The 26,322-nt window shown below is 38.6% G+C and overlaps 3 protein-coding genes across 3 annotated transcripts; all 3 read right to left on the reverse strand.

Moving 5' to 3' along the window:
* Window positions 1-3,474: 3,474 nt before the first annotated feature.
* On the reverse strand, window positions 3,475-4,419 carry LOC110138039 (olfactory receptor 52H1-like). The gene has a single exon (XM_020894773.2). The coding sequence runs from the start codon at window positions 4,417-4,419 to the stop codon at window positions 3,475-3,477; it is 945 nt and encodes a 314-aa protein (XP_020750432.2).
* Window positions 4,420-15,673: 11,254 nt separating this feature from the next.
* Window positions 15,674-16,621, reverse strand: LOC139034038 (olfactory receptor 52H1-like). The gene has a single exon (XM_070464181.1). It carries the CDS (start codon window positions 16,619-16,621, stop codon window positions 15,674-15,676), a length of 948 nt encoding a protein of 315 aa, XP_070320282.1.
* Window positions 16,622-25,154: 8,533 nt separating this feature from the next.
* Window positions 25,155-26,102, reverse strand: LOC110138036 (olfactory receptor 52H1-like). Its single transcript, XM_020894769.2, has one exon. The coding sequence runs from the start codon at window positions 26,100-26,102 to the stop codon at window positions 25,155-25,157; it is 948 nt and encodes a 315-aa protein (XP_020750428.2).
* Between the last annotated feature and the right edge of the window lie 220 nt (window positions 26,103-26,322).

The raw sequence follows: 26,322 nt of genomic DNA on the forward strand, positions 1-26,322 counted from the left end.
TCGACTACTTTTTGACCCACTCTTCTAGAAAAGGAAATCTAGGTTGTTTCCATATCTTGGCTATTGTGAATAATGCTATAATAAATATTGGAGTGCAGATATCACTTCAAGATACTGATTTTTTACTCTCGACATTATAGCTTTTGTATATATACCTAGGGGCTTCCCAGGTGGCTCAAGTGGCAAAGAATTCTTCTGCCAATGCAGGAGACACAGGAGACATGGTTTCAATCCCTGGAAATGAAAGATCCCCTTCAGGAGGAAATGGCAACCCACCCTAGTATTCTTGCCAGGATAATCCTATGGACAGAAGAGCTTCACAGGATAATCATTGGGATTGCAAGATCAGGCACAATGTGTGACTGAGCAGCTGCTATATTCAAGTGGATGCGGACCATTGGTAGTATAATTTATTTTTAGTGCCATCATGCTTTTCCATAATTGACTGTTAGGATTAGCTACCAAGCTGAGTGAAAGGTATTCAATATGTCCACTTTATTGGCCTTTGAGAATACATAGTGTGTGTAATTTTGGGGATGAACTTACTGGAGGGGTAGTTTGGCTTTCAGGGGGATCTTCGAACTCTGGGAAAAAAGTCTTCGCATTAGCACGTGGTTTCTGTAAGTGGCAGAAGGGAAGTAGGATTCAACAGTTAAATTTTGTGTAGAGTTATTTTCAGCAGATTTGGGAGTCGACCCCTTTTGCAGGGATCTGTAAACGGGCTACAGAGGGAGTGACTATTCAACTGTGCTTTTGATTTAAGTGATGCTTGTTGGCGATGTACAGGTTTGTATATTTTGAGTCGTAGATGCTATAGCTACTTTTCCATTTAAACCCGGGTTTATTTTGTGGAATCGTGTACTTGTCTAAAAAATTACATGAAATCCTTGAGACAAGGTACAAGTATTAAGCCATGAAGTTTCACTGTTTTATAGAGCTGGGCAGAGGAAACATAGTACTTGCTTAGGGACTACACAATAAGGAATCAGTGGTAGTGTCTGCATCTTGTCTGGCAGCTTCGGTAAGAACAGCAGGATTCAGATTTCTGTCTACCTTCATTCTGACAGCTTTCACAAAGGACACAAAAGTTAATCTCTTTAATCTTTATGAATCTTCACAGTTTTTGATTATGCCTTCAATTCTGAATTTATTTTCTAAGTGCATTATCATCTATTAAATTTCTTCATAAAGACGTATTTTCCCGTTAGTGCCTTTAATACTTTTTGTGAGGGTTTTAAATAATTCTAGGCTTACTGAATTGTTTCATATTCCGTGTCATACTTTTTGCTATTATATCATCAAGTTTATTGTATCCTCCTAATTTTTAGATCAGAATCAGGTTTAGATCTGTTCAATGATCACACATCTGCCAACTGCACTATGAATATCTTTTTGCATTAGTTCTCATGTGGCATCCTCAATTAATTTTTGAAGATATACTTCAACCACTTGTGTAAAGAATGGCAAATCTAGCACACTTTCTAACATCATATTGCCAATAAATAATCAAAATGGGTTTAAGAGATTCTAAATTTGTAAGACCAGAAACATTGAGAAAATCCTCTAGAGGATTAGAACATAACACTTCGCATTAAAAGACACCCCCACTTTTCAGAAGTTTGCTTTACACCAGTTAACTTCTATGAAACACTTAAATTAATAACTGTTTTCACTAACTGAAAAAAATTGGAGGAAAATTATTGCTTTTATCAATAAAGGTGAAAAGGGAAAAGAATGCTCAGCATTAGTTTTGCAACTAACCGTCATATGAAGGCACTACGAAGAGCAAGGACTGAATTGATGAAGTTCTGGAATTTTCAGATATCTGCATCAAGCCTTCAGAGCTTTGTGCTGTGTCAGTGAGCATTTATGCCTTATCTCAATTATTTTTGCATCCATTAGCAAGATGTGTCTTAAGGTTATTTTTGCTTTATCCTATTTTGACTTACCAAAGGTTTCATAAGAATGATCTACTTTGAAAAATAATTGCAAACAGAGCAATGGACAAAAGATAAATCTCCAGAATATATAAGCAGCTCATATAGCTCAATATCAGAAAAATAAACAGCCCAATCAAAAAATGAGCAGAAGACCTAAATGGACATTTCTCCAAAGAAGACATACAGATGGTCAGTAAATACATGAAAAGGTGCCCAACATCACTCATTGTTAGAGAAATGCAAATAAAAAATACAGCAAGGTATCACCTCAGACCAAACAGAATGGCCATCATTAAAAAAACTACAAGTGATAAATGCTGGATAGGATGTGGAGAAAAGGAAATGCTTTTGCACTGTTGGTGGGAATGTAAATTGGTACAGCTACTATGGAGAACAGTATGGAGATTCCTTAACAAACTAGAATAAAACTACCATATGACCCAGCAATCCCACTACTGGGCATATATCCTGAGAAAACCACAATTCAAAAAGACACTGTGTACCCCAATATTCATTGCAGCACTATTTACAATAGCCAGGGCATGGAAGCCACCTACATGTCCATCAACAGATGAATGGATAAAGAAGCTATGGTACATAGACACAGTGGAATAGTACTCAGTCATAAAAGGAATGAACTTGAGTCAGTTGTTGTGAGGTGGATTAACCTAGAGCCTGTTACCAGAGTGAAATAAGTCAGAAAGAGAAAAAACAAATATTACATATTAGCACTTATATATGGAATCTAGAAAAATGTACTGATGAACATATTAACAGAGAAGAAATGGAGACACAGTGGTAGAGAATGGAATGCTGGACACAGCCGGGGAAGGAAAGGGTAGGACAAGTTGAGAAAGCAACATTGAAATATACACACTATCATGCAAAATACATAACTAGCAGGAAGCTGCTGTATAATACAGGGAGCCCAGCTTGGTGCTCTGTGATGACCTAGAGGGGTGAGATGGGGTGGGGAAGGGAGGCTGAAGAGGGAAGGAATATATATAATTATAACGGATCCTCATTGAGGTATGGCAAAGACTACCACAGCATTGTAAAGCACTTATCCTCCAATTAAAAAAAACAAAGAATGTTCTCCTTTTGGATAATAGGAAAACCTGTATTTGTGGCTTTTTCATTTCTTTTATCAATGTCTTAAAGTTTTCAGTGTACAGGTCTTTTGCCTCCTCTGCCTGATTTATGCCATCCTTCATCCCGACTTGAATGACATCTCATGATTTTCACTTTTTTTTAGGGAATATGCAATTTTGTTCAAGGAGGGCTTTCCTTAAAACCTTATTTGAATCTACTTTCCTCTAACAGTCTCTCTCCAAAGGCAATGCATTTAACATTTTGATTTGTCATCAGTAAATATAGAAACACCTCTTTCCTGTAGATCATGCCATTTTCTTAATATGCAAACTCACTTGTAGACTGTTCTTGCTTTAAATAGCATTTGCTTTTTTAAACTTCTTATGACATTAATATATGCTATAAACTTCTCCTAGCTTTTCCATTGTTCATTGGAACATGATTATGTCCTCTTGGTAGAAAACAAAACGGTGACCTTCTCTCTGATCTGCTTGGTCTTCACACCATAAATAATGGGGTTGAGGGCAGGTGGGATAACAATGTAGAGGTTGGCAAACATGATGTGGAAAGTGTGGGAGACACTGTGTCCAAAGCGGTGGGCAAGGGCGGAGAAAACAGCAGGTGTATAAAACATGAGGATCACACAGACATGGGAACCACAGGTGCCCAGGGCCTTCTGGCGGGCTTCTTGGGAGGGGAGGCGGAAGACAGCATAGAGGATAAGTGTGTAAGAAACAGCAATGAGGATCATATCTGAGATAACTGTCATGATGGGACCACAAAAGCCATACCAGATGTTGATGGAGATGTCCGCACAGGCGAGCCGGGCAACACCTATGTGCTCACAGTATGTGTGTGGTATGATGCGTGTCCTACAGAAAGGTAGGCGTGTAAGCAAGAATACAACTGGAAGCATGATGCAGAAACTACGAAAGGAGATTCCCACCACAATCTTGATGATGGTCTTGGGGGTCAAGATAATGTTGTATCTCAAGGGAGAACAGATGGCCACATAGCGGTCAAATGCCATGGCCATCAGGATGGCTGAATCCAGAACAAAGCTGTAGTGGAGGAAGAACATTTGTGTGAGGCACCCTGGGAATGTGATTTCTTGAGCCCCAAGCCAAAAGATACTGAGTGTTTTAGGAACACCGGCTGTGGACAAGGTGAGGTCAGTCATGGCCAGCATGGAGAGAAAGAAGAACATGGGTTTGTGAAGGCTGCGCTCCACCAAGATTAGGTAGAGAAGGATGCAGTTTCCCACAATGGCTACCATATAGACGATACAGAAGGGAATCCCAATCCACACATGGGCGTGCTCCAGGCCTGGGATCCCCACCAGAATGAAGGGTCCTGGGTTGTCACTGCTCAGGTTGAAAAGGACCATAGCAGACCAGGATGGCACAAGTCCCAGGTCCTGAGGACAGAGGGGGATAAATGTTAGGCTCGCTTGAGTCACTCTCACTTCCAACAACTCACTGCTGCTGCTGCTAAGTCGTTTCATTCGTGTCTGACCCTATGTGACCCCATAGATGGCAGCCCATCAGGCTCCTCTGTCCCTGGGATTCTCCAGGCAAGAATACTGGAGTAGGTTGCCATTTCCCTCTCAATTATAATTCAAAGTGTATAATTTAACTGTATAATTATAATTCAAAGTGAGATAACTTTGTAGTGAAGAAAGATTGTTAGGTAGTTGGCAGGTAACATGCATAAAGTCACACTGTGTGATATATATTGGAACATACAGTTACTTTACCTAAAGAGACTATCTTATTTACTTTGACCATCTTTCATGATTTATACAGCTTTTCCAGGCAGTTTTTCATATTGGCATCAATCATTCTTTTGATTATGCAGTGTAACTCTATTACAAACTACCAATTTACAGGGCATATTTTTCCATGGGTTGATGGATTATAATTATCATGACTTTATGGATATCATCAAGGGATCCACAGGGGGCGCTAGTGGTAAAGAACCCATCTGCCAACGCAAGCAACTTAAGAGATGAGGGTTTGAACCCTGAGGCAGGAAGATCCTCTGGAAGAGGGCATGGCAATTCACTCCAGTATTCTTGCCTGGAGAATCCCATGGACAGAGGAGCTTGGTGAGCTACAGTCCATAGGGTCACCCAGAGTCAGACACGACTGAAGCGACTTAGCACGCATTCATAGACATCATTGGTTACTATCAACTTCTTCTGTCACTGTCCCAGGCAATCATTCACTCTTCAAGCTTCATGGTGACTGTGCTTCTTCAATTTGTGAAGTCCACATCACTTTTTTTCATTCAAAAACCTAATTCAGTTTAGCCAACACTGCCTGAGTTCTTATACTATGCTGAAAAACAGGTGTAACTTAAATTTAAATTTTAAAATCCCGTACACTTGAGCTCATGGATTCTTGTTCCTCCAAAAATACTGTTTTCCAGAACTCAGTAAATTCTACAGCTTTATACTACTCTAAAGCTTTGGGCTTAATAACAATTTTGATCAAGATTTCTGTCCAAAAGAATTATTTCTTTGTAAATGCACATTCTATTTGATAGACATGTCGACTCCAGGACATACAGTCTTTTAGATACACACATACTTATTAGTACTTAAATTCTCAAGCATGCCTTGATCTATACTCACATTCTCTCATACATTTTACCATCATGTATTTACCTACACATAATCTTACGCAAACCTGAAATCCCTCTTCCCCTCTCTCTCTCACACAAACATACACATATCCACACATTATTACACATATACACTCATATGCACACACCATACACGCCTATAACAAACACCTATATAAAACACCTATAACAAATAAACACGTAATATAAAAAATACTGCTTGATTGAATTGTATCATTGCGATTTTCTTTGTAAATTACCAAAATCTTTACTCTGGGAATAAATCTTTTAAAGACTAGTTCCTCGAAATTTTGCTATTTGCAGCAATACGGATGGACTTGGAAGGCATTGTGCTAAGTGAAATAAGTCAGACAGAGAAAGACAAATATTGTATGATATCACTTACATGTGGAGTCTAAAAAATACAACAAAGCTGTAAATATAAGAATAAAAGAAGCAGGCTCACATATATAGAGGATAAGCCAATGGTTACCATTGTGGAGAAGTAGAGGAAGGAGCAATGTAATGGTCGGCGAGTGGGAGGTATAAGCTATTGGGTATAACAGGTTACAAGGATATATTATACAACCTGGGGAAAATAGCCAATAATTTTTCTTATGTGGACCATTTTTAACGTCTTTAGTTTGTTACACTACTGCTTCTGTTTTATGTTTTGGTTTTTTCGCTGAGGGGTATATGGAATCTTACATTGAACCTGCACTCCCTGCATTGGAAGGTGAAGTCTTAGTCACTAGACTGACAGGGAAGTCCCCATATAGCCAATATTTTGTAATAATTGTAAATGGATTGTAATCTTTAAAGACAGTATAAAAACTGATGCACTTCCCAGGCGTGAATAAAGATGAGCTGTTCCCTTGAGGCCAGGAGAGGAGAGCAGTGAAGGTGATGGGGCAGTTGTAGACTCTCACTGTTTACAGGACAAAGATGTTTGTGACTCAGCTGTTCAAATTATTATTAATGAACATTATGAACAGAAATAAGACTAGGTTCTTCAACATTCCTGATCCAGCAATGCACCTACATAGCAAATGATTTCTATTCTAGAGATAACTAACCACACAGCAAGACCAGGGACTCCCAGGATCAGCACTGAGGGGAAGCTTGTGATGGCCACATGCCACAGACTCCTAACCTGACAAGGTCAAAACTCATGCTCAGCTTTATCCCTACAGGAACTTTTTACTGTATTCTTAGGCCCAGTTCACCATCCCTTCCATCTCCCAAGCCAGCACTTAGTGTCTTCACTCTTCTGCTCCAAAGAAAAATCAGGTGCTCTGTTCTTTCTGACCTTCCCTTATCTATAAGCAAAATCACATTTCTTACAGAAACTCAAACTCTCCTCTAGTGTCTCCGGAATTCATATGTTCTGGGTTCTGGGAACACAGTGCAGAGTTCAGACATTGGCCCACAGACCAACCCCTTAAATGCTAAGTGTTTGCATTCTCTATCACCACCTTCATTCAGTTCTCTTATCCACTGGAAGTCTAGAACTCACCTATTGGCAACAATAGAGATTTAATTACGTTATGCAGCCTTTGTGTTGAAAATCCCTCTTCTGTGCTGCTCACATCTCAAACAATACATGGCACCAACCAGCACCTGAAAACCATATACTCTGAATCAATCACAGCTCTTCCAGCTGGTCTGAAATCATCTTTTCTTCAGACATGTGTGAGGAAAGGTCTTCTCTAGTTTTTATATTTTCATGCACTCAAACACAACAGATGTTTCTACAGTCATGCAGAAACATTTACAGACACACACATGGGCACACAAAGTTAGTTCTGAGGCTTGTCATTTCACAGCTTAGACAAATCTACAATGTGGGACATTCTACCAAACAACCTGGTCTTCTCAAAATGTCAATGCCATTAAAAGGGTGGGGTACTTAGAGGAGGAAAATACTTTTCTAAAGTAAAATGAATTTAAGAGAATGCACAAGCAAATGCAGTTTTTGATTGAATTCTATTTAAATAAACCAGAAATAGAAGATAACATATAATTGGTGAAATTTAAACACAAACTAGGTATTAGAAGATATAATCAGTATTGATTTTATTAAATGTGATTATGATAGATACACACACACATACATGTACCCATATTATTTCAGTAGCATATTGGCACAGAGTAGCAGTAGAACCAGAAGGATTTAATCTCAATTCCATAATTTTCTAGCTCTGTGAACTTGGGCAAATTTAGTTGAACTATATGATCCTTGAATTCCTCATTTTTGAAAAGGGCCTAATATCTCTAATTCTTTGTTACTTTTAGGACAAAACAAGACATGCCCCTCAAACCACTCCTTAGTCCAATGTCTGACACATAGTAAGCACACAATAAGATTTGCTTTTTTATTGGATTATATTTTATATCATCTGGATGATCCACAACAATCAGATCACACAGTGAAGAAGAAAACAGAAATAGAGGCATGAAAGCTAACAAGAGTATCCAAACACTTACAACTACTCCTCAAGTTAGGGCTGTGGGTCCTGGCCACAAATCTAACAGAAGTTGCCTGAACAGCACTTACCATGGCCATTCTTAACCCAGATGTTTACCTGTTCTAATCATTTGGAGCATACATCCGAGTACAGGAGACCATAAGCTCAGCTTAAAAATCTGAGTTGCTCGGGAAAGAAAGTTGTAGTCCTCTGTCTGTGACTCCTAGAAAATGGAATCCTGAACTTTTCATTCACTCTCTCTTTTTCTCCTGATTCCAACTAACCCCCTTTAAATAACCAACACTCACCAAGTTTGGTTATTGGGTCAAATGGAGAGAAGAAATATTATGGTGATAGACACACAGAAAATCTGCAAGAGGACCAGACACATCAGCCAAAGAAATAAGTGAAGGAGGAAGGAAAGGACTGGTAGACAGGTTGATCTCCTTATTTATTTATTTATTTTTCCCTGGTCACTGTCCAATGAAGGGAAGAGGTAAAAAGTTAGGGCCTGAGGGACTCTAACACCTTCTCTGCTCACTCTCAAGGGAAGAGTATAAAGAAGACTATATTAACCCTGCCTGGGTCTGTGAGCTAACACTGCCTCAGGGTATGTTTTTTGTTTTTACATTTGCATGTGAGCTCTGTGCCTATAGGTATGTTGCCATGTGTGCCCACCTATCTATCAGATCACCCAAGTTTCAAGGTCATGCCCTTACCTTATAAATGACTTTGAACAGGAAATTAGCATCTAGTATAGTCCCTACTTCTCAAGATTATGGCTTCCTTGGTGGCTCAGTGATAAAGAATATGCCTGCCAATGCCAATGCAGGAGACCCAGGTTCGATTCCTGGGTTGGAAAGAGCCCCTGGAGAAGGAAATGGCAACCCACTCCAGTACTGTTGCCTAGGAAATCCCATGAATAGAGGGGCTCACCAGGCTACATACAGTCCATGGGGACACAAAGAGTCCCCAACTGAGCATGCATAGCCTCTAAGATCCTGGCGAGGAAATCCAAGATCCAAAGATCTCAAGATTATATAAGGATTCACAAATTAGGACAAAAAAGTGGAACAGTGCCTGTGAAAATGCTTAGCACAGTGGTGGACACACAGTGGAACTGTTGGAAGGATGAGATGGCTCACTTCAGGTAATCTACCACTGCTTTTCATAATGAGGCCCCAGGATCTGCATTCCTAAACTCTACAATGAATTTTTGAGCCTTTTATTTTCCCCTGGAGGACCCATATATATGTAAATGAGAGCATAAAAACTGGAAAATAGGAAAGTTGGTTGGAACTCCGACATGAGGACAACATAAGCATGGTTTTTGCGTATCAAAGAGGGCATCCTATTTGGAACATCTTTGGCTAAATATCCCACTTTAGATTCAAAACTATTGTGTCCCAGACTGCATTCACAACACCCCCAACCTATTCCTTTCAATGTTCCTAAGCTCTGCAAGTGTCACACCTCTCTACTTACATGAACTTTCTAACCTCCCTCTGTCTTCCTTAGATCTGCCTGTTGATACTCTCAGGCATTCTGGGGGCTCAGATCTCGATTTAGAACTAAGAGGTATTTCTCCTACAACTCTAAGGGCCAGGTCAATTTTCCTGAGTTTGGTAAATCTAGTCTTTCTGTCTTAAGTTTACAAAGATACTCAGCAATAACTCTGAAAGTGAGCTTTAAAATTGCTCATATTTTTGTTTTCATCTCATCCCTACGCAGGTTTCCTTCTGGTTGGACACTGAGTACAAATAATTCCATTTTAAATGGCTATTTTTTATATATATAACATTGAAAGACTATTGAAAACATTGGTCAAATGCCTACCAGAGTTTTCTCTGAGGTACTGTAAGTCGAATTTTCTTGAACCAGAATTCATATAAGAAAAGTACGCACATTTAAGTCACAGAAAATTCCAAATCTTACCTTTGGTGTTATCAGTCCCTTTATGAAGACATCTGTCATTTCTGGCTATTCATTAGGTGCAAAAGAACTGATTATAGGTAGATTAAGTGAGTTTTATATGAACACTTTGTCCTTACAAATGGCTATGTAGAACTTACAACTTAATGTTTCCATAACCTGATGTAATAAAAAGAGTTTTCTACTGAATCAGTTATTGATTTCTACTGAATTAAAATAGAAATATACTCTGTTGTCCCTGCCCTCCTTATTTATAATTCATACCCTAAAATTTTGAATTACATCCCATCCTTCATCCCAACTTAAATAACAGCAACACACCAACTATTATTTTACATACAAATCTTATGGTTCTGTTAGCATGATCTAGGAGACCTGCCTTAATAGATAGCTGGTCCTGCTACATACAGGAGTACAAATCAACTATTTTAAAAGGAAAGTCTCCAAAATTCAATTACTGTCATCCATTAACAATTTCTTTAACTTGAAATTGTGTTACTCTTTTTTAAAATGATTAAGAAATTAAGCAATTAAATGAAAATGGAAGTTTCCTTATCCTGTTTTATTATTTTTTACTTGTTAATTTTGGCTCCTATCAATTACTTGGACTCCCACTTAGCTATTTTGTACAGCAAAATAACTCTGTGAATCCGACTTATTTCACAAGGACTCAGCCTCAGAGACAGGTATTCTTTTTTTTTTTTAATTTTATTTATTTTTATTAGTAGGAGGCTAATTGCTTTACAAAATTGTAGTGGTTTTTGCCATACATTGACATGAATCAGTCATGGATTTACATATGTTCCCCATCCCGATCCCCCCTCCCGCCTTCCTCCCCATAGAGACAGGTATTCTATTGGGTCGTTTCTAGTTGACATTGGTTGTGCTTTTTCATCAGGCTACTAAAGTGGGTAGGTTTTTCTTTGGTCACAAACGATGCCCATATACAGGGTTATAGTGCATGAGAATGAGTGGCTGTTTTATCCAGTGACTTCCCCCTCCATTCCTCCCTCAAAACTATCACAAACCCCATCATTAAAACAAAAGATTTATATATAGTGTTTTATAATACAATTTGGGGCTTTGTTACCACCTTACTTAAAATTTCTATATCTTTACATTTTTATTAGAATATTAAACAAACTTCTGAAATGATCTGGATTTTTCTATGTTCTGCAGTCTCACTTTTTGTTATTCCCTCTACCTATACCCACCCCACCCCCATCAGTTTCCAGTTCCTTTAAAGCACTGAGCCTTTTTTCAACTGTGTCTTTATATATACTAATCCTTTTTTTTTTTCCCCAAAAAACAGGCATATATTTTATGTATGACATAAAAATAATAAGCAAGTTTATTCATCCATTAAATGTCTACTTTTCTTTTTTCCCACTTTTATTTAGGTATAGTTGACAAATAAAATTGTACATATTTAGGGAAGTACTTAGTGGTCCACTGGTTAGGACTCTGGGCTTTCACTGCCATGGCCCAGGTTCAGTCTGGTTTGAAAACTAAAATCCAGCAAGCTGTGCCATGTGGCCAAAAACATATTGTATATATTTGAAGTGTACAGCATGGTAGCTTGATATAATATACATTATAAAATATTTACCAAAATTTAAGTTAATTAACACATCCATAATGTTACATATTTGTGTGTGTGTATGTGTGTGTGTGTGTATGTGGTGAAAGTATTTACAGCCTACTCCCTTAGCAGAATTCAAGTATACAATGCAGTATATTAGCTACAGTCATGATACTGCACATTAGGTCTCCAGAGCTTATTTATATCCATGTTTATAGCTGAAACTTTGTACCCTTTGATCAACATCTCCCCATGCCCCCCAATCTCCATTGTACTCTCTGTTTCTATGTGTTCAACTTAAAGAAAAAAAAAATTATTTCACAAATATGTGAAACCACACAGTATTTTTCTTTTTTTCTATATGACTAATTTCACTAGGCATGATACCTTTCATCTATGTAGATCACAAACAATAAAATTTTCTTCTTTCTTGTGGCTGAACAATTTTTCATTGTATGTGTGGTAATCTCATTTATTTTTGCTGATTTTACCTGTGCTTTGGCTATCATTCAAAAAATCATTGTCAGGATCAATGTACAAGTGCTTTTTCCCTATATTTGCTACTAGGAATTTTATAATTTATGCTCATATGTTTAAAACAATCTATTTTGAGTTCAATTTTGTGAATGATGTAAGATCAGAATCCAGTTTTATCATTTTGCTTGTGGATATTGTTTTTCCAATACCATTTATTAAATAGACTATCTTTTCCCTGGTGGCACAGCTGTAAAGAATATGCCAGTTAATGCAGGAGACACAGGAGAGGCAGATTCAATCCCTGGGTCGGGAAGATCCTCTGGAGGAGGAAGTGGCAACCCACTCCAGTATTCTTGCCTGGAAAATCCCATGGACAGAGGAGCCCAGCAGGCTATAGTCCATGGGGTCTAAGAGTTGGACATGACTTAGCCACTAAACAATAATAGCAACATCCTTTCTCTGTTGGTGCCCTTGTGGACCATATATGCAAGGACTTATTTCTTGGCTTTCTTATCTGGTCAATTGATCCATGTCTGTTTTGTACCATTCTATAATCACTGTGCAGTTTTGATTACTATTGCTTTATAGTTTGAAATCAGGAATTGTGTTACCTCCAGCTTTATTCTTTCTTCTTTAGATTGCTTTGGCTCTTCAGGTCTTTTGTGGTTTTAAACAAATTTTATGATCATTCTTCATATCTTTCTGAAAAATGCCATTAGACTCTTGATAAAGATTGTACTGAATCTGCAGATGGCTCTGGGTTGTATGAAAACTTTAACAATATTCATTCTCCCCATGCAAGAACATGTGATATCTTTCCATTTACAGGTATTCCTCACTTTTTGAAAGTTTGCTTCACACCCCTTTACTTTTGCAAAAGACTTACTTTAGTAACTGTTTTCTTAACGGAAAGAAATCTGAAGAGAATTATTGTATTGTGAAAAAAAAAGTGAAAAGCAAAAGTCATGTTCAACATTTGTTTTGCAACCAGATATTGTAGAGCAGTGCACACCCAGAGTGTCAAGAGTGGTACTACCAATCTCCTTTCCCAGGAATTACTCTCAGTATTTCAGCATCAAGTCATCATAACTTTGAACTGTTTCAGTGAGCATCTATGCTGTATCTCAACTTATTTTATGCAAATGAGTTGTATAAATTTGCATAAAATTTGCATAAAAGTTTGCCTGTTGGCAAAATGTGTCTTAAGGTAATTTTTGCTTTAAGCCATTTTGGCTTATGCAAAGTTTTATAGAAATGCTCTACTTTTGGATGATAGGGAAACTGGTGTTTGTGTCTTCATTACTTTTATCAACATTTTATAGTTCTCAGTGTACAGATATTTCACCTCCTCTGCTTAAATCATGCCATCCACCTTCCCCTGCTTGCCTAACCTCGTGATTCTCATTGTTCTTAGAGAAAATTTTATTTCTTTCAGGTAGGGCCTTCCGAAAAGCCTAGTTTGAAGCTGCTTTCCTTTGATAGTCTTTCTCCAAAGGCACTGCTTTTAACATTTGGGTTAGTTTCTGTCTGTTTTAAAACCTAATGCAATCTGAAATTACATGTTCATTTGGGTGTTTATGTGATCGAGGCTTGTTTCCATCATTGGATGAAAATTTCCACTAAATGGGAGACATATCGATTTTGTTCAATATGATGAAAACAATACCTAGCCCAGTGTTTCAGATATTAACTTTTGTGTCAAGCATTTTGCTCAATGTTGTTGAATGAATGAATAATGATTGCTAATGTCCACTTAGTACTCTGAATACATGGACTAAACCAGGCTTAAAGAGACTAGCATTATATTACATCCCCACTAAATTGTTAGTTATTATTAAATGGTAAGTTAAGGTGTTCTAATGATCTGTACTGGAATAAGGGACTGAAGAATCCCATGAAATTACATATTGCAAAAGAATGTGATTAATAACATAACTTGGTGCCTTTTCTCTAAGAGGTCTCTGAAGATACCGCTTTCTGCTCTTCCTTTCAGAAATAAGTAGTTTTACTTCTCTGAACACTTGACTGGCTTCTGATTTATAGACACTGTGAATTATGCAACTAAATAGTACTTAACTATCACATAACCTAGAACTGAATTCTTGACCCATGTGCAATAAGAGAATGGGAATTCATGGTATGTGGAAACTGTATAGCTATTTTTTTTATTTTTTAAAAAATATCTAAAAAAAAATCTTTCTGTTTTTTTTTTTTAATTTTCCCTTGACTTTCTCTGCTACTTATACTACATAGTATTTTTACTCTGCAAATAATTTTGGAAACAACATATGTGCCTGTGTTCCACAGTAAAAAGAGCATGCAAACTTGAGTCTCTGAATCCAAAGAATGCATCTTTCATACTAAAATTCTATGTTGAGAATTACATAGAAATGTAAATCTAGTGACACGTGAATGAAGGGGTAACATCAAGGTGAGAACACAATCTAGTATTTGAGAAACCATGTAGACCTCTGATATATTGATTCAAAAGAAGAGTGATGAGAGTTTGACCTTCTGTGGTAAGGGGAGGGAATGCTCACTCTGAACTGATGAATCTTGAGGTTGTCTAGAAAAAGCAGTAGGATTTAAAGTCACAGTAAATATGGGAGGATATCAGACATCAGCTACCATTGGCACCCATCAAACACCAAAAATAGTTATTCCTTGACTGATTTAGTGACTGAATGACTCACTATAACCAAGTTAAGCATACTGGATTAGAAAAGAAAATAAATAATGTAAGCAGAGATATATTTTTGGCATCAGACTACATTTCTTTTAGGATACAAGAATGAAGAAGAGACTCGGAGCCAGCAGTGTTTCTAATTGGTGAAGTTTTAAACCACATCTTAATCTATGCATACTTTTTCATCTTATTGGCTGTGGGAATTTAGGTTCCTCTGTATATTTCTACTTAGAGGACTCGCGTGATTTTTCCATGAGATTGAGTGAAAAATGAGCTTTGGGTTTCATCATCACCTTCTCCCTTGATCTAAAATAAACATCTGCACTATCAATTTAGTCATTCATGATTATTTGCCATTTTTTCTATATAAACATTGCTTATGCACCAAGAACATGCCAGAACCCGTACTTGATGCCATCCAGAAATGGACTGAAGTATCCAAACTTAAAATCCAGAACCTCACAGAGTCATCATGGTAGAAGTCCTTTGCTCTGCAAGCTGTAGAAACTACTATGATATATAAATCTGAAAAAAAAAAAATCAGATTCTTTAGAAACATCTTTATAGAAGAAAAAAAAGATGCTGATTATTTTATTGTTTTCATTTAAAATTTATAATCAGATTGGAGAAATAAATAGGAATATAAATTTTTTTGAATCCTAAAATAAAAAATTTCCTAGACTTAAAATTTGTTTTTTGTAACTGGAATGGCAGAGAAGATTTCTGCCTAAAATAATAAAGAAACAAAAAAATGACATTTTTGATTAATAAGAAATTTTTTTATCAGTCTCTTCTCTGGGGTCAAAGTGACAGATTTAGTCTTTAAGGTAGACTAGGGACTTGCCCCTGCCCCCTAGACTTCAGGCATGTATCAATAGGACCTCTTAGGAAAGAGCAGAAGAATGACTTTCTCTCGTATCTGCTTGGTCTTTACTCCATAGACAAGAGGGTTGAGGGCAGGTGGGATGATAACATAGAGGTTGGCAAACACAATGTGAAAGGTCTGAGGGACATTGTGTCCAAAGCGATGTGCAAGGATGGAGAAGAACGCTGGTATATAGAACATGAGGATGACACAGACGTGGGAACCACAGGTGCCCAGGGCCTTCTGGCGAGCATCCTGAGAAGGGAGGCGAAATACAGCACAGAGGATAAGGATGTAGGAGACACCAATTAGAATCACATCTATAATCACTGTCATGATGGGAACACAGAACCCATACCAGATATTGATGGAGATGTCAGCACAGGCTAGTCGGGCGACACCTATGTGCTCACAGTATGTGTGAGGGATGTTATGTGTCCTGCAGAAGGGTAGACGATTTACAAGGAAAACACATGGGACAAAAACACTGAAGCTTCTGAAGGAGATCCCCACAGCAATTGTGACAATGGTCCTGGGGGTCAGAATAGTGGTGTATCTCAAGGGTGAACAGATGGCCACATAGCGGTCAAATGCCATGGCCAGCAGTATAGCCGAGTCCAGAACAAAGCTGTAGTGCAGAAAGAATAATTGTGTGAGACAGCCGGGAAAACTGATTTCCTGAGGACCAAACCAGAAGATGCTCAGAGCTTTTGGGACACAGGTGGTAGACAGTATGAGGTCAGTAATAGCCAGCATGGAAAGGAAAAAGAACATGGGTGCATGAAGACTGTGCTCCTTTGCAATGAGGTAGAGAAGGATACTATTACCCACAATGGCCACAAGGTAGATGAGGCAGAAGGGGATGCTGATCCAGATGTGGTACTGCTCAAGTCCAGGGATGCCCAAAAGGGTAAAGGCACCCATGTTGTAGCCAGTTACGTTGTATATGGCCATTGAAATCTGATTAACAGGTTCTGTGTCCTAAAACAAATTATATATAATTACCATATGCCAAGAAACAACCTCCCTTTGCTATTAAGAGCAATGCTTATCTTCTCTAAAAAGATTCTAAAATACTAGTACTCCTGATGTTAAGCAACAGATCTCTCCAAAGTCATCTTCAAACTGCATAAAACGCTGTTTCCATTTTAATGACCGAGTTTTCCCTAGGTTAATGTAATGTGTTGCTGTGTAGATATGAGTATAGAGAAAAATAATCTAACTATAAGCTGAGAAAAAAGAAAAGTAGAAAAATAAGGCATTATTAAAAAATTATTTACTTATTTTTTGGGCCGTGCTGGGTCTTTGTTGCTTCTCATGGTCTTTCTTTAGTTGTGGCAAATGGGGGCTACTCCTAACTGTGGTGCATGGACCTCTCATTGCGGTGGCTTCTCTTGTTGAGGAGCATGGGTTCTAAGGTGCATGGGCTTTGGTAGCTACAGCATTTGGGTGCAGTGGTTGTGGTTCCTGGGCTCTAGAGCCCAGCTCAGTATTTGTGACTCATGGGCTTAGTTGCTCCAGGGCATGTGGAATCTTCCCAGACCAGGGATAGAAGGACATTATGTCCTCCACATTGGCAGGAGGATTCTTATCTATTTTGCCACCAGGAAAGTCCAAAAAGACCAGGGATCAAAGGACATTATGTCCTCCACATTGGCAGGAGGATTCTTATCTATTTTGCCACCAGGAAAGTCCAAAAAGTAAAGCATTTCAATTGGAAAAATAAGGAGGCAATTTATCATTACAGGCACCTCCCATAGACCAGTCTCATAAAGTATTATCTCATTTAGAACAACATTCTGAGATTATTTTTATTCTCCTGATTTTCTTTTAACAGAAACTAAGACTCTGAGAGCTATCGTACCCAAGATCTCATCTTTGGTAACTGGCAGAGCCAAGAACATTAAAGTTCACAGACAACAATCGTTCTACCTCATATGACTTCTTCCATACTCTGTTAGATGAGAAGAATTGAGAGGAGGTAGTGGGTGTAGAAGAGTTTAAGGAAAGACATAAACCTGGAACTGTAATTTGACACACCAACCCTATTATAGTTGCAATGATTTCCCTGACTCAAGAAAGTCTTGGGATTTGCAGACCAAAGTGTGCTCTGAGGCTGTGTTTGATGTCTCACCATGGAGGATAATATGAGAAAGATATGTAGCCAGCCTCCAACCCACCCTTAGGATTTCATAAGGCAATTATTTCAAATATGCTTTTGAGAAAGATAGAGATGATTTCTAGTGGAAGAAATATAGAATTTATATATTCTAAATTCTGAACCAAGAAAAAAGCAAATAAGCAACCTCTATAGTAAGAGTTCTTTTCCTTTGGAGAAGGAAATGGCACCCCACTCCAGTATTCTTACCTGGAGAATTCCATGGACAGAGGAGCCTGGGAGACTATAGTCCATGGGGTCAGAAAGAGTCAGATGCAACTGAGCAACTAATACTACTACCACCGTAGTAAGAGTAAACATTTTTTGAGAACTTTCATTATACTACACAAAACTAAAGCTCTTTACGTGAAATCATTTCTATACCCTTAACAATGAGAGAGATAAAAGTGTTATCCACATTTTAAAGATATAGAAACTGAAGCAGAGAGAAGTTAAGTAACTTGCCACTGCCACACAATGAGGAAATGGCAGAGCTGGGACTCAAATGCTAGGAGTCCTCTCATAGACTCCTGTGTATATGACCAATATGCTCTATACAGTCTATGGAAAATGGTATATACATGACATCTGTACAGCAAAAGACTTAAATTTTGGCACAAAAAGAAAACAGAAAACTGGAAGCATAGAGCAAATTAGTGTAATATTAAGCACATCACTTATGATTTAAAATATAGATGTCTTGGGCTTCCTTTGTGGTTCATTGGTAAAGAATCTGCCTACCGATGCAGAAGACATGGATTCGATCCCTGGTCCATGAAGATCTCACATGCCCTGGAGTAACTAAGCTCCTGCACCACACCTATTAGGCCTGTGCTCTAGAGTCCACAAGCCACAACTACTGAGCCCATGTGCTGCAACTACGGATGCCTGCATGCCCCAGAGCCCGGTACTCCGCAACACAAGAGCAGACTCTGCTTACCACAACTAGAGAAAAGTTGACAAAGCAACGAAGACCAGCACAGCCAAAAATAATATAAATAAATTCAAAACTTTTGTAAATGTAGAATTCTGAATTCCTATACTTAAAAGCATAGGTATCAATGAAGTCTTTTAAAATAAAATCTGATTATATGTTGCTCGAATGAAAAAGATCTAAAGCAAAGAACCCAGAAAGGGTAAAATGAAAGGATAAACCAGGGAACATCAGACAACTTTATAGACAAAGAACACAAACCTTATAAAAGGAAAATAATAAAAAGTGAAGTTTACCTTTCAATGTTATTAAATGAAACAAGAAATACTTTGCACTATTAAGAGGAACACTCCTAAGTGAAGGTGTAAGTCATACTGCCTATAGATATCCATTCTTAGTACTCATCTAACATAAATAATGTTTATTAGAAACAATCTATTCATTTGCCCAACTTTTTTTATTTTCTTATTATTATCTGTCACAGACTTCCTTGCAATTCCCTTGATTATTTGAAGATATATATCTGGCTATTATCTGCAAAAAGTTTAACATCCTTGCCCTTTACCTACCCAAAATTTTCCCCTCAAAGTAGCACAGCATCATGCTGGATGACTTTATTTTGTTACTGATCATCAGCCCACCCAAATCCAGGGCCATATCTTTGAAGTACTATAACCCCAGATTGACTAACCTCATAAATCACAAATATGGTTTTATATCTGTCCTGTGATGTGAGATACCTGTTACCAATCTGCTCCTTAAGAACCTCAATGCCTCTACAGCACTGAATTTGTCACTATCATTCCTTCAGTATCCATGTGTCTTTGCATCCCTCTTTATGTAGTTTAACATCTACAAGTCATCATTTCAACTACTTTCTTAAAATATTTTCCTGCCCTCCCTCCACTAAGCTTCCATGATATGTAAATGGCAAAAGGCAATTCCTAGATTAATAAACTTAGTAAGTACTCTAGGTCATGATGGAAAAGTACTTTTTAGTTAAGTATATTTGTGTTCCCCAAATTTCATAATCATCAGCCTTAAACTTAATCCTCAACACTGTCCAATGGTCCAACAATATGATCTTGTACAACTCGATCTCCCTGTATGACTTTTTTTTGGCTGCACCATATGGAATCTTAGCTTCTTGTTTAGAGATTGAACCCAGGCCTTTATTAGTGAAAGCAGAGAGTCCTAACCACTGGAACACCAGGGAATTCTCTGGATTTTTTCCTACTCTCTTTTAAGCACATTCACCATCCCCAAATTCCTCTTTCTCAACAGATAATGTTTTGTTTTACTTCATAGAGAAATTAGAACCATTAGATATTCCTTTGTGGCTCAGATGGTAAAGAAACTGCGTGCAATGCGGGAGACACAGGTTCAATCGTTGGGCCTAAAAGATCGCCTGGAGAAGGGAATGGCAACCTCTTCCAGTATTCTTGCCTAGAGAATTCCACGGACAGGGAAGTGTGGAAGTCCATAGACCATGGAGTCTCAAAGGGTCGGACACGACTGAGCGACTAACTCATTTAGATATAAATTGTGTGTAGACAGCCTAAACAGCATATTAAAAAGCAGAGGTATTACTTTGCCAACAAAGGTCGACCTAGTCAAGGCTATGGTTTTTCCAGTAGTCATGTATGGATGTGATAGTTGGACCATACAGAAAGCTGAGCACCCAAGAATTGACACTTTTGAACTGTAGTGTTGGAGAAGACTCTTGAGCGTCTCTTGGATGGCAAGGGACTATATTCTAAAGGAAATCAGTCCTGAATATTCATTGGAAAGACTGATGCTGAAGTTGAAACTCCAATACTTTGGCCACCTGATTCAAAGAACTGACTCACTGGAAAAGACCCTGATGCTGGGAAAGATTGAAGACAGAAGGAGAAGGGGATGGCAGAGGATGAGATGGTTGGATGGCATCACCAACTCAATGGACATGAGTTTGAGTAAGCTCCAGGAGTTGGTGATGGACAGAGGAGGCCTGGTGTGCTGCAGTCCATGGGGTTGCAAAGAGTCAGATACGACTGAGCAACTGAACTGAACTGATAACCGAAAATCATGTATAATGGAAAGTCCATGCAGCAAGGAAGACCCAGCACAGCCCTAAATAAATAATTTTTTTTAAATTAAAAGGAAAAAAAAGAGAGAGACTGAGTCCTTTTATTCACACCCAGAGAACCAAGCACGTAAGCCTTTTGGAAGGATGTATCACAATTCATTCCATTTACTCGCCTATCATCCTTCTTTCTTGAGAGCAAAGATTTTCATATTCATAGCTTTATCTCCTTATTCTAGCTTAATTAAACACTTAAGTTTTACTGAATAAATGAGTATTGTTTAAGTCACTGCACACACACAAGCTCTTGTTTGACATGGGTCCTTTGTGCATGTGCACCCTCATCACTCTCCATCCTATCATTATTATATTCACACTGTATTCATTAAAGTGCAGCTTAATGAATAAATGGCTAAAATAATGGGTTAATTAATTAATTAACAAACACACAACAGGTTTTTGCACATATACCTAGAAGCACATGAAATCATAGGGAAAGTCTACACAAAGTCACAGTACAGACACTGCTTAAGAACTCTGATTTTAGAGTCAAGTGTCCTGAATTTCCATTTAACCTCTGACTCTTTTTTCATTATAGTTAACACGTTATTTGATTTCTTTAAAATGTCTGCTTCCTTATAGCATTTTTCTGAAGAGATTTTCTGCAGGAGAAACGTCCTCACCTCAGTGACAGGAAAATAGTAGGCTCTCAATAAATAGCAACTAGTATGTAATATCATTATGACAACAAATAGAGGCAAATGCACAGATATGGCAGAAAGTGTCAAATCCCACAAAATCCAGAGTGCTGGTCCAGTGTTCTGGATCCAAGTTCTTAGACCGTTTTGTTTTGGCTATTGAACTGTCCGCATGACAGCTCCAGTCCTGCTTGCTCCCTTTGTTTTATTTCTCCCTCCTCATTTCAATCCTTAGACTTTAGGATCTGGCTCCCTAGCCTGTGGACTATCTCATAGGCAAATCTGGACTGAGCCCACCTTGTCTTTTCCTGTCCCTCCTCTCAGGTCCTCTGTGAGTCCGTCAGTCAGCCTGCCCCAGGATCTGGCTGAGCCATGACTGTGGCTTTCCAATCATACCTGCCCTGCCCCCAAACCAACACTCACCAGTCCCCAGCTCCTTCATCAGAATGGACGGAAGCAGCACCTTTAAGGGGCTAATCTTCCTTCCCTTCCTGGGATTTCAGAGCGGACCCAGGGGCTGGTGGGCCCCTGAGGAACAGCAGACACTAATCCAATTGTTGACCTGTGGGAGGCACAGTGAGGCTCTTCCCACATGGTCTAGCTCATGAAGTTCTGAGGTCCCAAAGGTTGAGGTGGACTGAGGCCCTGCAGGCTCAGTTTCCTGGACAAGCAGTGTCTCATGGAGCAGAATCTCCTGGAGCCTTCAAAATGGCTGGGAAGGCCATCTACAGAGGCACTCTCAGTATTTCTTGTGTGTGAGTGTGTGTGTTTTGTGTGTGTGTTTCAGAGAACTTGCATATCTTTGAGTGATGTTTTGTTTATGCTACAAATTTTCAATGGTTATTTTCATAAAATGTAAATAGATTTATAGAATATACATGGTTTCTTCTTTCTGTTATCTAAAATGAGGATGGCCAAGTTATCATAAATCATTCATCTTGATCAAACACTTGAGCTTTCATGTAAAACTCCTGCCACATACACTTGCCAGCCCTGCTGATTTTGAATCTACTTCAAAATACCTTTAGAATCATGTTCCTCCTTCAATAACCACTCTTCTGTCTCTCGTTGCTTCTGTTATTCAGTCCTCATTGATGTAAAATTCAATTGCACCCCACCAATCCATCCTCTCCTCTGAAACCATTACATGCTGTGCTAAGTCAATTCAGTCATGTCTGACTCTGTGTGACCCTATGGACTATAGCCCGTCAGGCTCCTCTGTCCATGGGATTCTCCAGGCAAAAATACTGGAGTGGGTTGCCATGCTCTCCTCCAGGGAATCTTCCTTACCCAAGGATAGAATCCACATTTCTTAATTCTCCTGCATCAGTGGGTATGTTCTTTACCACTAGCATCACCTAGGAAGACCTGGAAGCCATAATAGTCTTTCTAAAATAGAAATGTGATTGCCATTTCTGCGGAAAATGTTTAGGATGAAGTAAATAGGATAGAAAATCTAGCAATTTCAGGCCCAAGAGGAAGTTAGTTCCCTTTAGTTGCATCTTCTTCTCAGTTCAGTTCAGTCACTCAGTCGTGTCCTACTCTTTGGGACCCCATGAATCGAAGCACGCCAGGCCTCCCTGTCCATCACCAGCTCCCGGAGTTTACTCAGACTCATGCCCATCGAGTCGGTGACGCCATCCAGCCATCTCATCCTCTGTCGTCTCCTTCTCCTCCTGCCCCCAATCCCTCCCAGCATCAGGGTCTTTCCAATGAGTCAACTCTTCGCATGAGGCAGCCAAAGTATTGGAGTTTCAGCTTCAGCATCAGTCCTTCCAATGAACACCCAGGACTGATCTCCTTTAGGATGGACTGGTTGGATCTCCTTGCAGTCCAAGGGACTCTCAAGAGTCTTCTCCAACACCACAGTTCAAAAACATCAATTCTTTCAGCACTCAGCTTTCTTCACAGTCCAACTCTCACATCCATACATGACCACTGGAAAAACCATAGCCTTGACTAGATGGACTTTTGTTGGCAAAGTAATGTCTCTGCTTTTTAATATGCTGTCTAGGTCGGTCATAACTTTCCTTCCAAGGAGTAAGCATCTTTTAATTTATAGACACTGAATTATTTATAGACTATTTTATACTATAAATTATAGTCTAATTTATAGACACTGGGAATTATGCAACTAAATCATGCTTAACTCTCACATAATCTAGAACTGAATTCTTGACCCATGTGCAATAAGAGAATGGGAATTCATGGTATGTGGAAACAGTATTAGCTATCTTTTTTATTTTTTAAAAAATACCTTTCTCTGTTTTTTTTTTATTTTCCCTTTACTTTCTCTGCTACTTATATTCATAGTATTATTATTCTACAAATAATTTTGCAAACAACGTATGTGCCTGTGTCCCACAGTAAAAAGAGCATGCAAACTTGAGTCTCTGAGTCCAAAGAATGTATCTTTCATACTAAAATTCTATGTTGAGAATTACATAGAAATGTAAGTCTAGTGACATGTGAGTGAATGAAGGGGTAACATTGAGGTGAGAACACAACCTAAAATTTGAGAAAGCATGTAGAGCTTTGATATTTTGATTCAGATGAAGAGTGATGAGTGTTTGACCCTCTGTGGTAAGGGGAGGGAATGCTCGCTCTGGACTGATGATCTAGAGGTTGTCTAGAAAAAGCAGTAGGATTTAAGATCATTGTAAATATGTGAGGATATCAGACATCAGCTACCATTGGCACCCATCAAACACCAGAAATAGTTATTCCTTGACTGATTTAGTGATGGAATGACTTACTGTAACCAACTTAAACATACTGGATTGAAAAGACAATGAATAATGTAAGCAGAGATACATTTTTGGCATCAGACTACATTTCTTTTGGGATATAAGAATGAAGAAGAGACTCAGAGCTAGCAATGTTTTTGATAGGTCAAGTTTCAAACCACATCTTAATCTGCAAATATTTTTTCACCTTATTGGCTGTGGAGATTTAGCTTCCTCTATATATTCCTACTTAGAGGGCTGTACCCCACCCCAACTCGCTTGGTTTTTTCATGAGATTGAGTGAAAAATGAGTTTTGGGTTTCATCATCACCTTCTCCCTTGATCTAAAATAAACATCTGCACTATCAATTTAGTCATTCATGATTATTTGCCATTTTTTCTATATAAACATTACTTGTGCACCAAGAACATGCCAGAACCCATACTTGATGCCATCCAGAAATGGACTGAAGTATCCAAACTTAAAATCCAGAACCTCACAGAGTCATCATGGTAGAAGTCCTTTGCTCTGGAAGTTGTAGAAACTACTATGATGTATAAATCTGAAAAAAAAAATCAGATTCTTTAGAAACATCTTTATAGAGGAAAAAGACGCTGATTATCTTATTGTTTTCCTTTAAAGTTTTATAATCAGATTGGAGAAATAAAAAAGAAATTTAAAATTTTTGATTCCTAAAGTAAAAAACTTTCCTAGAATTAAAATTTGTTTTTTGTAACTGGAATGGCAGAGAAGATTTCTGCCGAAAATAATAAAGAAACAAAAAAATCACACTTTTGATTAATAAGAAATTTTTTTATCAGTCTCTTCTCTGGGGTCAAAGTGATAGAATTAGTCTTTAAGGTGAACTAGGGACTTGCCCTTGCACCCTGGACTTCAGGCATGTATCAAGAGGACCTCTTAGGAAAGAGCAGAAGAATGACTTTCTCTCGTATCTGCTTAGTTTTTACTCCATAGACAAGAGGGTTGAGAGCAGGTGGGATAATGACATAGAGGTTGGCAAACACAATGTGAAAGGTCCGAGGGACATTGTGTCCAAAGCGATGTGCAAGGATGGAGAAGAATGCTGGTATATAGAACATGAGGATGACACAGACGTGGGAACCACAGGTGCCCAGGGCCTTCTGGCGAGCATCCTGAGAAGGGAGGCGAAATACAGCACAGAGGATAAGGATGTAGGAGACACCAATTAGAATCACATCTATAACCACTGTCATGATGGGAACACAGAACCCATACCAGATATTGATGGAGATGTCAGCACAGGCTAGTCGGGCGACACCTATGTGCTCACAGTATGTGTGAGGGATGTTATGTGTCCTGCAGAAGGGTAGACGATTTACAAGGAAAACACATGGGACAAAAACACTGAAGCTTCTGAAGGAGATCCCCACAGCAATTGTGACAATGGTCCTGGGGGTCAGAATAGTGGTGTATCTCAAGGGTGAACAGATGGCCACATAGCGGTCAAATGCCATGGCCAGCAGTATAGCTGAGTCCAAAACAGAGCTGCAGTGCAGAAAGAATAATTGTGTGAGACAGCCGGAAAAGCTGATTTCCTGAGGACCAAACCAGAAGATGCTCAGAGCTTTTGGGACACAGGTGGTAGACAGTATGAGGTCAGTAATAGCCAGCATGGAAAGGAGAAAGAACATGGGTGCATGAAGACTGTGCTCCTTTGCAATGAGGTAGAGAAGGATACTATTACCCACAATGGCCACAAGGTAGATGAGGCAGAAGGGGATGCTGATCCAGATGTGGTACTGCTCAAGTCCAGGGATGCCCAAAAGGGTAAAGGCACCCATGTTGTACCCAGTTGCGTTGTATATGGCCATTGAAATCTGATTAACAGGTTCTGTGTCCTAAAACAAATTGTATATAATTACCTTATGTCAAGAAACAACCTCCTTTTGCTATTAAGAGCAATGCTTATCTCCTCTAAAAAGATTCTAAAATACTAGTATTCCTGATGCTAAGCACCAGATCTCTCCAAAGTCATCTTCAAACTGCATAAATGCTGTTTCCATTTTAATGACCGAGTTTTCCCTAGGTTAA

Source organism: Odocoileus virginianus, unplaced genomic scaffold, assembly GCF_023699985.2.
Source record: "Odocoileus virginianus isolate 20LAN1187 ecotype Illinois unplaced genomic scaffold, Ovbor_1.2 Unplaced_Contig_20, whole genome shotgun sequence".
In the NCBI taxonomy this organism is placed as follows: Eukaryota; Metazoa; Chordata; class Mammalia; order Artiodactyla; family Cervidae; genus Odocoileus; species Odocoileus virginianus.